The following is a 14201-nucleotide window of genomic DNA, read 5'->3' as shown; positions in this document are numbered from 1 at the left end:
ACCTAGCTTTTTACACTAGGATGTATTTTATTTTGCTAGTGACATAGAAAGGACAGAAGTGGACAAGACAGAATATTTGAATCAGACATCTGAGGTGGCTCTGAGAGCCAAACATGAATAAAGCTGAATTTAAATAAGAGAGAGAAATCTCATGTTTCAACTGTAGTGTTGCAGCACAGGAGACATGAGTTTGACTCTTCTGTATAGCAAAGCTGACAAAGTTTGTTGGTAACACAGAGATGATGCAGGGAGGGAGGAAGGTGACTTCTGCTCTTTGTGATCCTCTCTGGCAGAAGAATAATACTAAGGGGTTTAGTTTAGGAAGGTTACTTTCTCCTCCTTGAATGAACAATTTGATTCACCTGGGTATGCCATCTGTGGAGGGCAGATTTAAAAATGACAGGAAATCTGGGACAAGAGCAAATCACAGGCAATCCTAATCAAAATGAAATAAACCATTTTCCCAGCCCTTTTGCACCTTTCATTTGATTTATTCTCTCTGTCTGCTGCTTCTGCCTTTTCTTGATCTTCTCTATTTTAGCTTTTTTTTGTCTCTTCAGGTAAACTTCTCATTTACCTGTTCTATTTAGCTTTTCTTTTCTGTTCCCTTTTCTTTCCTTCATTGCTGTGCCCATGAATATCCTACTGCTCCCAGCTATCTTGATACATTTTCCCTCTCTTTAGCTTCTCTCTCCCCCTTTTCTTTATCCCCCTAGCCCAGCCCATCTCTGCCTCTTCTTCAGTATGGGATCCTATCCTCTCACCCCATCCTGCTTCCCTCTCTCTCCTTTCACTGGTTTTTCTCCTTCTTCTCTGTCCAGCCTCTGCCTCTTTCCTTTTCTTCATTCCTTGCTGATCCCTTCCTATTTTCTCTCCTTTCCGCTGCTTCCTTCCCTCCCTATTTCCCATGTTTCCTTCTGTCTCTCGCCGCTGCTTGTTTAAGGCCTTTTTCCTTGTTACCTCTGTTCCTTCTCCCTCTCTCACTGCTGCTTCCATCTCTCAGCAGGCACAATTTAACAGAGGGAGAAGGGCAGTCTCCTCACCCACTCAGTTCTGTTGTTTTGTTCTCTCCTCCCTCTTGCTTAATTGTCTGCACCCCTAAGTTTTTCTTCTTCTGCCCAACTCAATTGGTTTTTCATCCCTCCCACCCTTTTTTGCCTTTCCATTCCTCCCTCTCTGTTCTCCCCTATACTTCCCCATCTTTCCTTCCCCGCTTTCCTTTCAATCTCTCCCTCCCATCCCTTCTCATGCTGTTCTTCATGCATCTTTCTCATCTTATTTCCTCTTTGCCAGATCCATCCCATCTCCCTCTTCTTCCCTATTTGCCCTTGATCTCTCATGCCTTTCCCATTTATTTCTTCATCTCCCTCCATGCCTGTGTTGTGGTCCCAGTTGCTGGACTCGTGACTGGGTCCTTACCTTTTCTCCGCCCTGAGTCCCTCGACAAGGTACAGTGTTTTCTCGGTCTTCTCAGGCCTCTCCGCGGCAGCGTCTCCACAAGGGAGACACTGCCGAACTCCACTCCCAAGCTCCGCCCCCCTTAGGCACGCGCACGTGAGGGGGAGCCATTTAAAGGTGCAGTGATGTGAAACCGGGGCCGGCCCCCAAGATGACGTCCGATGCCAGCAGGATATTTAAACCCGGCCTCTGACTGAAGACTTTGCCTTGCAACAGGGTTCATTCTACGGAGTTACTAGTTGCCTTCCTTGTTCCTTGTTCCTGAGTTCCTGATCCAGCTTCCGAGTTCCTGAGCCAGCTTCTGAGTTCCTGCTCCAGCCTCCACTCCTGATCCAACCTCCGCTCCTGCTCCAGCTTCCGTGCTCCTGCTTCAGCCTCCCTGACCTTTGGACCATCTTCATGGTTCTTGATTCTGGTACGTCTTCGGTTCTCCCTTGTCTGCTGCCAGCCCTGACCTCAGACCATTCCCCACCTGCTAGGCATCTGTTCCAGGAGACCGTTCCTAAGTCCTCCCGTGGTCCCCCCGTGTCCTCACAGGCTCCTCCTGGGGGGACCGCGGGCTTCCAGTTGCAAAGCTCTTGCCTGGTCTCCCAGCTCCATGCCGCCTCCCGGCCATCTCATCTATGCAGAGTTCTCTTCCATTCTTCATCTGCACGGCCGGCCCAAGGGTCCACTCACCCCAGCAATAACAGTTTGTAAGGCCATGGACCCGGCAGACATTTTGGGACTCCAGGCCATTCCTGGAATGGCACAACGTCTGCTGCAGCAACAGCAGCACTGTCTGGACGTCCTGGCAACTACCATCAAACGGTTGGCCAACTGCTTGGATGCCACGCCTCCAGAGATGCCACCCATGCACCTTCCAGTCCCTGCTCCGGGATCTACCGCACCCACTCAGCTACCGGCTCCACCTCACTACTAGGGCGATGCCAAAAGCTGCTGAGGGTTCTTGAACCAATGTTATATAAGATTTTCATGCCTGCCAAGCTAGTTCCCTTCTGATTCGGTGAAGGTGCCTTACATCCTGTCCTTACTGGATGGAAAAGCGCTAAGCTGAGCCTCACCCATGTGGGAGCACAATGACCCTATGTTGAATAATCTTCAGCAATTCGTGCTAAATTTCAAGCAAGTGTTCGACGAGCCTGCATGTCTTTCTACTGCTACTTCGGAACTACTGCAGCTGCGACAAGGGCCTCGGTCCTTGGCTGATTATGCGATAGAGTTCCACACGCTGCCCACGGAGGTGGGATGGCAAGAGGACAGCTTGCGTGGAGTTTTTCTGGAGGGGCTATCCGCACTCATTAAGGATGAGCTGGCAGCCAGAGACCTCCCAGATGATCTAAATAGTTTAAATAATCTGGCTGGGTGAATTGACCGCCGTCTTCAGCAAAAGGCTAAGGAGGGGCATCCACCGCGGAGGCAAATAACATTGGCTCCAGCCTTTTCTAGACCTCTAACGTCTCCTCCATCCCATTCTGCCTCTCACTCGGAGCTACCTGCAGAGGAGCCCATGCAACTAGGATGGACTCCTTTGACTGCAGAAGAGAGGCGACGACGTCGAGCACTGGGCCTCTGTCTGTACTGTGTCAGCAAAGGCCACTTCCTGGCCCAATGTAAGGAACGTTCGGAAAATGCCAAAGCCTAGGCACCACCGGGGAACTGCTCCTAGGCTGTGTTAATTCCGCTCCTCAATGTACAGTCCCAGTGACCCCTGAGAACCCTGGAGGGTCTTTTTCCACACTCGCTTTCATTGACTCCGGAGCAGGAGGGAATTTTATCCTGTTTGATTTGGTGCAACAACTTCAGTTACCAGTTCTGCCCCATGATCCTCCGCTGCGGATCACCTCTATTTGGGGTACGTTGCTGCCAGGAAGTATCTCTGTCTCCACTGCCCCCATCACACTCCGGATGGGAGTGCTCCATTCTGAGAAAATATCCTTTCTGGTCTTGGAGAAAGTGGTACACCCTATTGTACTAGGGTTACCATGGCTGCAACAACACTCCCCAGTTATCCATTGGTACACTTTACAAGTAGCAAGATGGAGTTCCTACTGTTTTACAAACTGCCTATCTTCTAGGGGTGTGCATTCGTTTTGAACTTAAATGTAAAACACAACTTATTTTTTTTTTTAACTTAAAAAAGTGATGAGGCGAAAACGATCGGATTTCCAACTTATTCAACATAGCTATGTTGAATAAGTTGGAAATCGCGATTGTTGATCCTAAATAAAAATTTAAACCCCTCACCCTCCTTAATCCCCCCCCCCAAGACTTACCAAAACTCCCTGGTGGTACAGCAGGGAGTCAGGACACCATTTCTGAACTCCTTTGTGAGGAGCACGTGATGTCGGCGTCACGTCGGAGTGACACGGCGTCACGTGATTCCTCGTGACCCCCCCAAGCTGGCCAAAAGTTCCTTTTGGGTGCAACGAGGGTCCCGGAGCAATCGCGCGGGGAATCACGTGATGCCGCGTCACTCTGATGTGACGCCGACGTCACGTGCTCCTCGCAAAGGAGTTCAGAAATGGCGTCCTGACTCCCTGCTGTACCACCAGGGAGTTTTGGTAAGTCTTGGGGGGGGGATTAAGGAGGGTGAGGGGTTTAAATTTTTATTTGCACGTATGGACATAGACTCAACTTATGGAATTCTCCATATGTCCATATTGACCGCAAATGGGACCCCCTTTCGACTTATGGACTTATGAACATAAACTTTTGCTCTGCACATCCCTACTATCTTCCCCGTCTCGTCGCAGTGTAGCCATATTAAACACTTCTATAGCACCACCGGCACCATACACAGAATTTACGGAAGTGTTTTACAAAGAGAAAGTGGAGATCCTGCCACAGCACCGTCCCTTCGATTGTGCAATTGAATTACTGCCCGGTACCATGCCACCCCGAGGACGGATATACCCGCTGTCTCTCCCAGAGACAGAAGCTATGTCCAAGTACATTTCTGAAAACCTTGCCAGAGGATTCATCCGGCCATCCAGATCACCCACCGGTGCGGGGTTTTTCTTTGTTGGGAAAAAAGATGGAACTCTTAGGCCGTGTATCGACTACAGGGGCTTAAACGGCATCACTCAACAGAATCTTTATCCCTTACCACTGATTCCCAAACTCCTGGGCAGGTTACAGGGAGTCAAAATATTTACCAAGCTCGACCTTCGTGGTGCTTACAATCTTGTTCAAATCCGCCTGGGAGATGAGTGGAAGATTGCCTTCAACACCAGAGACGGGCACTACTAGTACTTGGTAATGCCCTTTGGCTTATGCAACGCTCCAGCAGTCTTCCAAAACCTGATGAATGAGGTACTTTGTGAGATGCTGCACTCTTCAGTTATCGTATACTTGGACGATGTTTTGATCTACTCCCAGGATTTGGATTCTCATCGGCAACACGTGAAACAGATGCTACAGATCCTAAAAGACAATCACCTTTACGCAAAACCGGAAAAATGCCTGTTTGAATGGGATTCACTTCCCTTTTTGGGCTACATCGTTTCCTCTACATGATTCCATATGGCTCCAGACAAAGTCTCGGCCATTAAAAAATGGCCCCATCCAGTTGGAGTAAAAGCTCTACAGCGCTTCATGGGATTCGCAAATTTCTATAGACAATTCATTCCTCATTATTCCCTCAAAGTTGCACCACTCACCGCCCTCACCAAGTAGGGGGATGACGCCAGAGTATGGCCCAAGGCAGCCTGCCAATCATTTGAGGAGTTAAAGGAGGCATTCCTGCTGGATACTTGTCTACACCATCTGGATCCTCAGCACCCCTTTATTGTGGAGGTGGACGCATCCAACATCGCAGTAGGTGCAGTGCTCAGTCAAACCTCCAGTAAAGGGAAGTTACTCCCATGCTCATACTTCTCCAGGAAATTCTCCGCAGCAGAACGTAACTACAATATTGGGGACAAGGAACTTCTAGCTATCAAATTGGCCTTCGAGGAGTGGAGACAATGGCTGGAAGGAGCACGACACCCCACTACTGTCTACACGGATCACAAGAATTTAGAATTCCTATGTCGAGCCCAGCAATTAAATCTCAGACAGACCCGCTGGTCCCTCTTCTTCAGTCGCTTTGATTTCTCCCTTTGCTATAGACAGCAACAAAGAATATATGGGCAGATGCATTGTCCTGAACTACCGAACAGGAGGAGGTAGGGGAGCCATCACAATACATCCTGGATCCAGCGAGAGTTAATGTAGCAAGCACCGACTTAAATCCCATGGGCAAAACAGTGGTTCCATGTCGTTTACAAAGGAAAGTGCTTTCATGGGCTCATGATTCCCTCACTGGTGGACACGCTGGTCAAGAAAGAACATTGGAACTCCTGTCCCGTTATTATTGGTGGCCTCGTATGGGGCAGGATGTCCGTACATATGTCAGCTCCTGTCCTATCTGTGCTAAACAGAAGCCTTTGCCAGGGCAACCGAGGGGGCTTCTTCAACCTTTGCCCATACCAGTAGAACCCTGGACACACTTAGCCACGGATTTCGTGGTTGATCTGCCATCTTCTGAAGGGAAGACAGTCATTTGGGTCACAGTGGACCCCTTTTCCAAAATGGCTCACTTTGTTCCACTTCCCAAACTCCCTTCAGCGCCAGAATTGGCCTGACCCTTCACACAGCATATCTTCCGGGCTCATGGCCTACCTCTGAATATCATCTCAGACAGAGGACCGCAGTTTACTGCCCGATACTGGAGGGCATTATGCAAAAAATGTGGGATCCAGTTACATTTTACCACGGCCTTCCACCCTCAGAGTAATGGACAAACTGAGCGCATGAATCGCTCTTTGAAGACCTTCCTCCGAACTTTCGCAATTGAGAAACAGGATAATTGGGTGAAGTTATTACCGTGGGCCGAATTCTCATATAATAACCACACTCATTCTGCCACCGGGAAGTCTCCCTTTCAATTAGTATATGGCATGCAACTCAAGCCACCGTTACTTCTTCCAGTAACTGTTCCATCACCAGTGGCTCAGCTTTCAGCTCAACAGCTTCATGCCCTTTGGAACTCAATTCAGAAGAAACTATTAAATTCTGCAAGCTCTGCAAAGAAGTATGCCGACTGGCCCTGGTGTTTCTACCAGGTGACAGAGTCTGGTTAAGCACCAAGAATATCCACCTTCAATTACCGTCCTGACAACTGGCTCCTAAATTCTGTGGGCCCTTCAGAGACAGAGAGAGTGAGGATGGTTTCCTATCACCTACGACTTCCCATTACATTACGAATCCATAATGTGTTTCATGTCTCCTTGCTCAATCCAGTAATTCTTTCTAAGTTTCATCATAGACCACCAGACCCTACGGAGACCCCTGCTACAGATGAGACAATGGAGCAGGTCCAATAAGTCCTAGACATACATTTCCACTGTCGACGGTGGGAATACTTGCTGGCCTGGGAGGGATGTGGTCCTGAGGAGAATACGTGGGAACCAGCCAGTAATATCTTGGACAAATCTCTTCTGCAACAGTTCCACATGGACCATCCTGGTAAACCGGGGCCTCTGAGGAGGGGGCTTAAGGGGTGGGTACTGTTGCAGTCCTGGTCGCTGGACTTGCAACTGGGTCCTTACCTTTTCTCCTCCCTGAGCCCCGTGACAAGGTCTGGCGCTTTCTGGGTCTTCTCAGGCCTCTCCGCGGCAGCAACTCCATGAGGGAGACGCCCCCTTAGGCACTCGCGAGGGGGAGCCATTTAAAGGCGCAGTGGCACGAAACCGCGGCCTGCCCCCAAGATGACGTCAGACGCCGGCAGGATATTTAAACCCGGCATCTGACTAAAGACTTTGCCTTGCAACAGGGTTCACTCTACGGAGTTACTAGTTGCCTTCCTCGTTCTTCATTCCTGAGTTCCTGATCCAGCTTCCAAGTTCCTGCTCCAGCCTCCGCTCCTGATCCAGCCTCCGCTCCTGATCCAATCTCCGCTCCTGCTCCAACCTCCGCTCCTGCTCCAGCTTCTGTGCTCCTGCTTCAGCCTCCCTGCTTTGGACTGTCTTCCTTGTTGTTGATTCTGGTATGCCTTCAGTTCTCCCTTGTCTGCTGCCAGCCCTGACCTCAGACCGTTCCCCACCTGCTAGGCATCTGCTCCAGGAGACTGCTCCTAGGTCCCAGCGGCCCAGGTCCTCACGAGCTCCTCCCGGGGGGCTGTGGGCTTCCAGTGGCGAAGATCTTGCCTGGTCTCCTGGCTCTGTGCCACCTCCCGGCCATCTCATATCTGCGGAGTTCTCTTCTCTTCCATTCTTCATCCGCACGGTCCACTCACCCCAGCGATAACAGCCTGTCCATCTCCCCATCTTTACTTATCTCCCCCTTCAATTTCTGATCAATGCTCTCCTCCACCTTAAGGCTGGGGAAAAGGAAAATGATGACCCTTTATTATAGCCTTATTCCTTTATCCATTTGAACCATGACTCACTTCTACCACCTGGTTCAAAGTGCAGAAATGAAGCCATGGATAAAGAAAAGTCTGAATATTCAAGGAGCGCCGCTCTCCTCCTGCTGGCCATAGGGTAGAGACAGTGGAAGGGACTGGGAATCTGATGTAGGTGCAGGGAAAGCAGGGATCGGCTAGAAGACTCAGACGTAGACTTGGATACTTAGGAGACTCAGACAAGGATTCAGGTTACTCAGAAGGTCTCAGGCAAGGATTCAGGATTCAGACGAAAGTAATGGGTGAGAACTGCCTCGCAGCACGCCCTACACAACTGCCCATGGCTGGTTGCGGACCACGCTGAACGCAAAGCAGACTCCAGGTGAGGAAGTGGAACTTGAGACTGGAACATGACGAAGATTCAGTAGAGGCCTGCACCGGGGCGCACCCTACACAGTCACCTGTGGCTGGTCGCGGACCACACTGAAGCAGAGCAGGTTCTGGCAGAGTCTTAGGCATGGACTGAAGCAGGCGCAAGGGACTCCAAAGACAGGGACAAGATTCAAGACTCAGGATTCTCAGAAGCAAGGCATTAAAAACAGAAGTCTCTTGGAGACTTGGGCTGCAGACGAGAAGAAGGCGTTGTACCATGAAGTGCCCTACACAGCCCCCCATGGGCTGGTCACAGACCACGATGGTGGCAAGCCAGGAAAGGTGGTCGCAAGGAATCTGGGAACTGGTTGCAGAGGCGAAGATGAAGACATCAGGACCAGGACATCAGGAATACGGAACATCTGGAACATCAGGACTTTCAGGAACGGAACCATGGAACATCAGGATATTGGAACATCAGGACAGAACCACGGAACATCAGGACATCTGGAACATCAGGACATAGAAACATAGAAACATAGAAATGATGGCAAAAGAAGACCAAATGGCCCATCCAGTCTGCCCAGCAAGCTTCACACATTTTTTTCTCATACTTATCTGTTTCTCTTAGCTCTTTGGTTCTATTTCAATTCCACCCCCACCATTAATGTAGAGAGCAGTGATGGAGCTGCATCCAAGTGAAATATCAAGCTTGATTAGTTAGGGGTAGTAGGGGTAGTCACCGCCGCAATAAGCAAGCTACACCCATGCTTATTTGTTTTACCCAGACTATGTTATTCAGCCCTTATTGGTTGTTTTTCTTCTCCCCTGCCGTTGAAGCAGGGAGCTATGCTGGATATGCGTGAAGTATCAGTTTTTCTTCTCTCCTGTCGTTGAAGCAGAGAGCTATGCTGAATATGCGTGAAGTATCAGTTTTTCTTCTCCCCTGCCGTTGAAGCAGGACATAGAACAGGTGGCGAAGAAGCTCCGACGGAGAACAAGACCAGGAACATCAGGACGAGGAGACCAGGAACACGGAACAAAGAGCCATCTAGACAAATGAAGACCACGGAGGACCTTGACCCGAAGAGGAACACAGACAACTGTGAATTCTGGATCCGAAGGCCCTGAAGAAAAGGAACTAAGCCCTTTTATAGGGCTGAAGCAGGAAATGAACTGAAGAGGACTTCTGGTGGGACCACGGGCTTTTCCCGCTGCTGGCCCTTTAAAAGCAGTGAAGATGCGCGTGCTGGCAACTAGAGGAGGGCCCAGAGAGTGGAGCAGGACCATGGACAGTGGCGGCCTCCAGGCCGTGAAGAGCAGGAACAGGCAGGCGTTGGGAGCAGCCTCCAGGCCGCATAATGGAGACAGCAGTGGAGTGAGGTGTCCAGATGGCGGCACAGGCCGCAAAGATGGAAACAGCGGCAGCAGTGGCCTCCGGCCGCTTGAAGGGGTCCCGGCAGTGTCCGCTGTGGAGAAGAGTCGGAAGCGGCGGCTTCAAGGCTGTATCAAAGATGAACTTCGGCGGCCTGCAGACCGCGAGGAAGCAGAGTCCCGGCGGCGGCACCAAGCGCGGCAGAAGAGAAACAGCTATGCCCAGTCAGAGAACAGCCCAGCCCGCAGGAAAGAACGTGGGAGTGTCAGGCCGGCCTGGGGTAAGTGAAGGCCTGCTCGCGGGAGCTACACGAGCAGGATCATAACAGATTCAGTCTTGACTGATCGTGTGTAGGTCCTGGGCTTATGCTATCTACAGTTTGCTAAGGTTTAGAAATGTCTTTTTTCCTTTTGTATTTGCATGATCTAAAGTTCATTTAAGTCTTTTTATTGTTCTGTACTTAACTGTAACAGACCATATGTAGTAAATACTTACTGTTATGTTATCTAGTTTCATGTATGAGAGAAATAATTGGCAGAAGTTACAATTTAGAATATTATAGAAGTGTAACTCTATTGTGTTTTCAGTCTTCTTATTATAAATGTATAAATGGTTTAACCTAACATGCACAGTATTAAAAGTAAACTGATATAGAACTTTTATTCTTTTTTAATAAAACTGACTCATAAGTGTTTCATGAAACTGGTTCTGATATTAATGTACTATAAATGAAAATAGCAAGTGCTGAAGAGTAAATGTAGGCATACACAAAATTCTTTGTCTAGAGACATTTATATGTATTTTGTGCAATGTCTCATATCTTGATCTAAGATGCTATATTGATAGCATTTTCAAAGCACAAGCTTGCTGAGAGCTGGGATTTTTCTTTCTCTTTAGAAATTTCAATTTGTTTCTTTTTTTTCTGTGAAAGTAAATGGAGATGGATCATCTCTTCCCTCAAGACCCTTCTTGAATTTTACTGTCTTTTAAAGTTTGTATCAAATTGTCCATCTTTCTGTCGAAGAATGTCAGTGATGATCTCTGCAAGGAAAGAATTGTGATCAGAAGGGAATGTAGCACCGAAAAAGTAAAAGTGGAAGGCAAATGCATAAACTCGAGCGGGTAATTTGTGACTGAGCATGAGCAGCAGGCATCAGCATTTAATTGTTTAAGGTGATCAGCCTTTTTCCAAAAAGAAATATAGAGATAGTTATAGCTCTTCTTGCTTTCGATAAATATGTACTGGTTATTATGATATTGGTTTATTATATGCAAAATGTGATAGAATCTCTACTGATCCACTACAGAATGTGGTCTACTGGATGCATCTAGATACTGGCACTAGCCTCTAGTAGACAACTTCTGTAGTTCATGAGTTCAGATACACTTTGCACTTTTTGAGTAATGTCTACATACAAGTAGATAAACTAGGCCTGATTGTGTACTGGACCCAAATACCCTTTTCTGAGCTCTCTCCAACTGTCCAAACACAAATGGATTGCACAAGCCACTCTTTGCATAGCAAGTCCATGCACTGCTGTATTTCATTAAAGTGAATTATCTTTATCCTGTCCAGAGTATAAAAGAAAGGAATATATGAGATTTATGAACAAATGTCCATAGGTTATATCTACAAAATGTATTGTAAATATTCTAAATCCCTGTATCACAAATCCTGTGATGTTCTATTGGTGAGTCACTGAATATTGTATAGCTCTGATTTAACTTTCCCACCAAACCAGTTTCCAACCTGTTTTAAATGCCATCATGTCTGAAAGGAATTCATTTTTTGGTTTCAAATCAGTTTCCAAACTCACAGTGTAGGATTGTACTGTGGAGAATACTTTCCTTGCATAGAGTGGAACCTAAGAGAAATGCCACCAATCAAGTTTGAAGAGTATGTTATTTTAGTTTAATAAGATTTTCTTTTGGGCATCTGAACTAGTGCTAGAGCTGCGCTACAATCCTGCATGGAGAGCCTGTAGAATAGAGCATTATGGCACAAAAAAAAAGAAATGCCCATATTAAAATGGGGACATTTTTGACCTTTGTAGGAGTGACATCGAAACCATTTATTTCTCTTTGTAGGCCATCCAGTTTGATGCGGAGATCCACCTTCCCACAGTTACTGAGGGCTGCACGGGCTGCACTCTGTGTCTCAGTGTCTGCCCCATTATTGACTGCATCAGAATGGTTTCCAGGACAACACCTTATGAGCCAAAGAGAGGCCTGCCCTTAGCTGTGAATCTCCTACGTTAAGGTGACCGGTTCAACAATTAATGGAAGCTCTACATTTGCTTGCCAGTGTTGAGCTATTCTCTCTGATTATAGTATTTGAAAATCACTTACTAGTTTAGAAAAGAATAATTAGTGCTGGTTGTAATAGTTATAATAGTATCTATGTGCTCCAAAGATGACTTTTAGACAAAGCACGCAATACATTTGTCACAGTTATTTAATAATACAGTGACTGATTCTGCTACCCGAGAGAAAAGGATTTTTTTTTTTAATTTGCTCTTTCACATTTCTACAGTTATGTATTCTAATTTCTCCAGTATGAGGCTTTTAAAGCACCATGCAATTTTTAATTGATAGTAAATGAAATTCATTATTTTAAAACTAAATACAATATAACACACAAGCACTTTCTTAGGAAAGAAACTTCCTATAATTAAAAATGCATCACATTTTAAATTGTTTCTTAGAAGACATAATTAGCAATATGAAACACAAACAATGCAATAAAGACTGTGATGTTTCTATGGAAAGAAAAGACATGTTCAAAGCCATTATTTAAAAATGGATTACATTTTTTCCACAACAGATATCTAACATGTTTTATTTCCTAATCCTTATTAAATTGGCCTTTCAACAAGCCCTGCTGAATGCTATTGGTTAACAACTGGCATACTATGGTTTCTAAACATTTCTGCTTTCCACAAACTTTTTCTTTCTCACACTGAACAATTACTTTAGGACCACAATTTCAGGAGGTGCAGTAATAATTATCTTCAAACCCACAGAATGCCACATTTTGTACTCTCCTGAATGTTTTTGCCCCCGTACAGGCTGCTGGGTTCCTGCCTGTGCTATTCCTACTGGGCCCCTGTATAAGGAGGGAGGGAGAGCAGGACACAAGGCACTGGGGAGATGATGAAGGGCAGGAGGGGTGGTAAGAGTTCACTGGTTCACCAATGGAATGGTGTGAGTGTTAAAGCGAAGCCCTGAAGAAGGAACAAGCAATACAAAAAACTTATGTTTTTCTATAGGAGGGCTTTATATTTTTATTGAAATGACATGCTATGTATTTTTTTATATCTGAGCAAAATAGAAAATGATCATTTGTTGTCATTAATAATAAAATTGTGTATGTGCATATGGACAGATATATAGCTGAGCTGTTATGTTTTGTGTACGGATATCTCCTTGTGCACGTACACACGCCTATACTCTGTGCCTTATACTGTAAATAATTCTGTGAGCCATGGTAGTATAGTCTTTACTGCATAGTGAATGGATTGTTTCCCTCCTTTTCTTCAGCCTTCTCATTGGTTTTCTTTAAGTGTAATAGCATTACCATCAAAAAAAAAAAAAAGATATATAGATTTGCCACTGTTTCTAAACAGCATTTTAGCATAGGCCTATTACTCTTTCTCGGTCGGAGCATTGTTATCAGTTTTGCAGTGTATGAGTCCATTAATTCTGTCACATTGGTAATAAATGTAGCAGCAACTCCTCTGTCATGTTTTGCAGCCATCTTCTGACTTTATTAAATAATTATTCTCCTTCAGTTTAGGTATGCATGCTTAATTAAAAATATATATATATAGATAAGTTTAGAATAAACAGCATTAAACAACTTTCACGTTTCCTCATTTTCATGCAATACTCTACACAAGATGTTTTGGTTCTTTGAATGTCAATTTTTTTTATTGCTGTCTGCAATCTGTTAGTTCATTTAGCAGAACTTTGAAATAGCCCGCATAGTTGCAAAGCACAGGAGCACTTCATCACATGTACTCGTAGCTGAGTTGTGTTTTTTTTTAGGGGAAACCACCTGGGTAGTTTCCTTTTTAATTTGCCAGGGGAATGCACGCATGCTGAAAGTGAGCGTGAACTTAGTGCCCGCTGTTTACGGGGGAAGCCGATCGGGGATAATATAAGCTCACATTTTTTTTTTAAATTACATATAGCTGCTATTTTACTCCACCAACCCATGGTAAATACACCCCCAGTGACGCCCTCTTTTTAATTCAACTAAAAGTATGCACATTGTGGAAGACCTCATGCACTTTTAGCCAGACAGAGGAAGACGATTCATCCAGGTAAATGACATTAAAAAGTGTCCTCAAATTATACAGGGCTGTTTGTGTGCAGTCTTCTATAGGCATCCCAAAGGAGGAGGAGACTGAATCTTTCTCTACACACTAATAAATGGCAATGTCCTAATGGCAAAACACAAAATTAATTAGCTGTGAATGCTTTACTTGGTAGTAATACAGGTTCATTCATAAATTAGTCATTTACTGAGTTAATATATGAGAGTTTATGGCAGCAGTGAGCATAATTACCACGTATCTTGTGTTATCTCACAATATATTATTTGAG

General features: G+C 45.9%; 1 protein-coding gene across 1 annotated transcript in view; it reads left to right on the top strand.

Moving 5' to 3' along the window:
• Positions 1 to 13226, top strand: part of DPYD (dihydropyrimidine dehydrogenase) — a 2453390-nt gene extending 2440164 nt beyond the window's left edge. The window contains exon 23 of the mRNA XM_029618068.1: positions 11682 to 13226. Within this exon, the coding sequence (XP_029473928.1) occupies positions 11682 to 11852 (171 nt within the window). The 3' untranslated portion in view covers positions 11853 to 13226. The remainder of the gene's footprint in view (positions 1 to 11681) is intronic.
• The last annotated feature ends 975 nt before the right edge of the window (positions 13227 to 14201 follow it).

Source organism: Rhinatrema bivittatum, chromosome 10 (genome assembly GCF_901001135.1).
Source record: "Rhinatrema bivittatum chromosome 10, aRhiBiv1.1, whole genome shotgun sequence".
Taxonomy (NCBI): domain Eukaryota; kingdom Metazoa; phylum Chordata; class Amphibia; order Gymnophiona; family Rhinatrematidae; genus Rhinatrema; species Rhinatrema bivittatum.
This window is presented reverse-complemented; position numbering and strand designations above follow the sequence as displayed.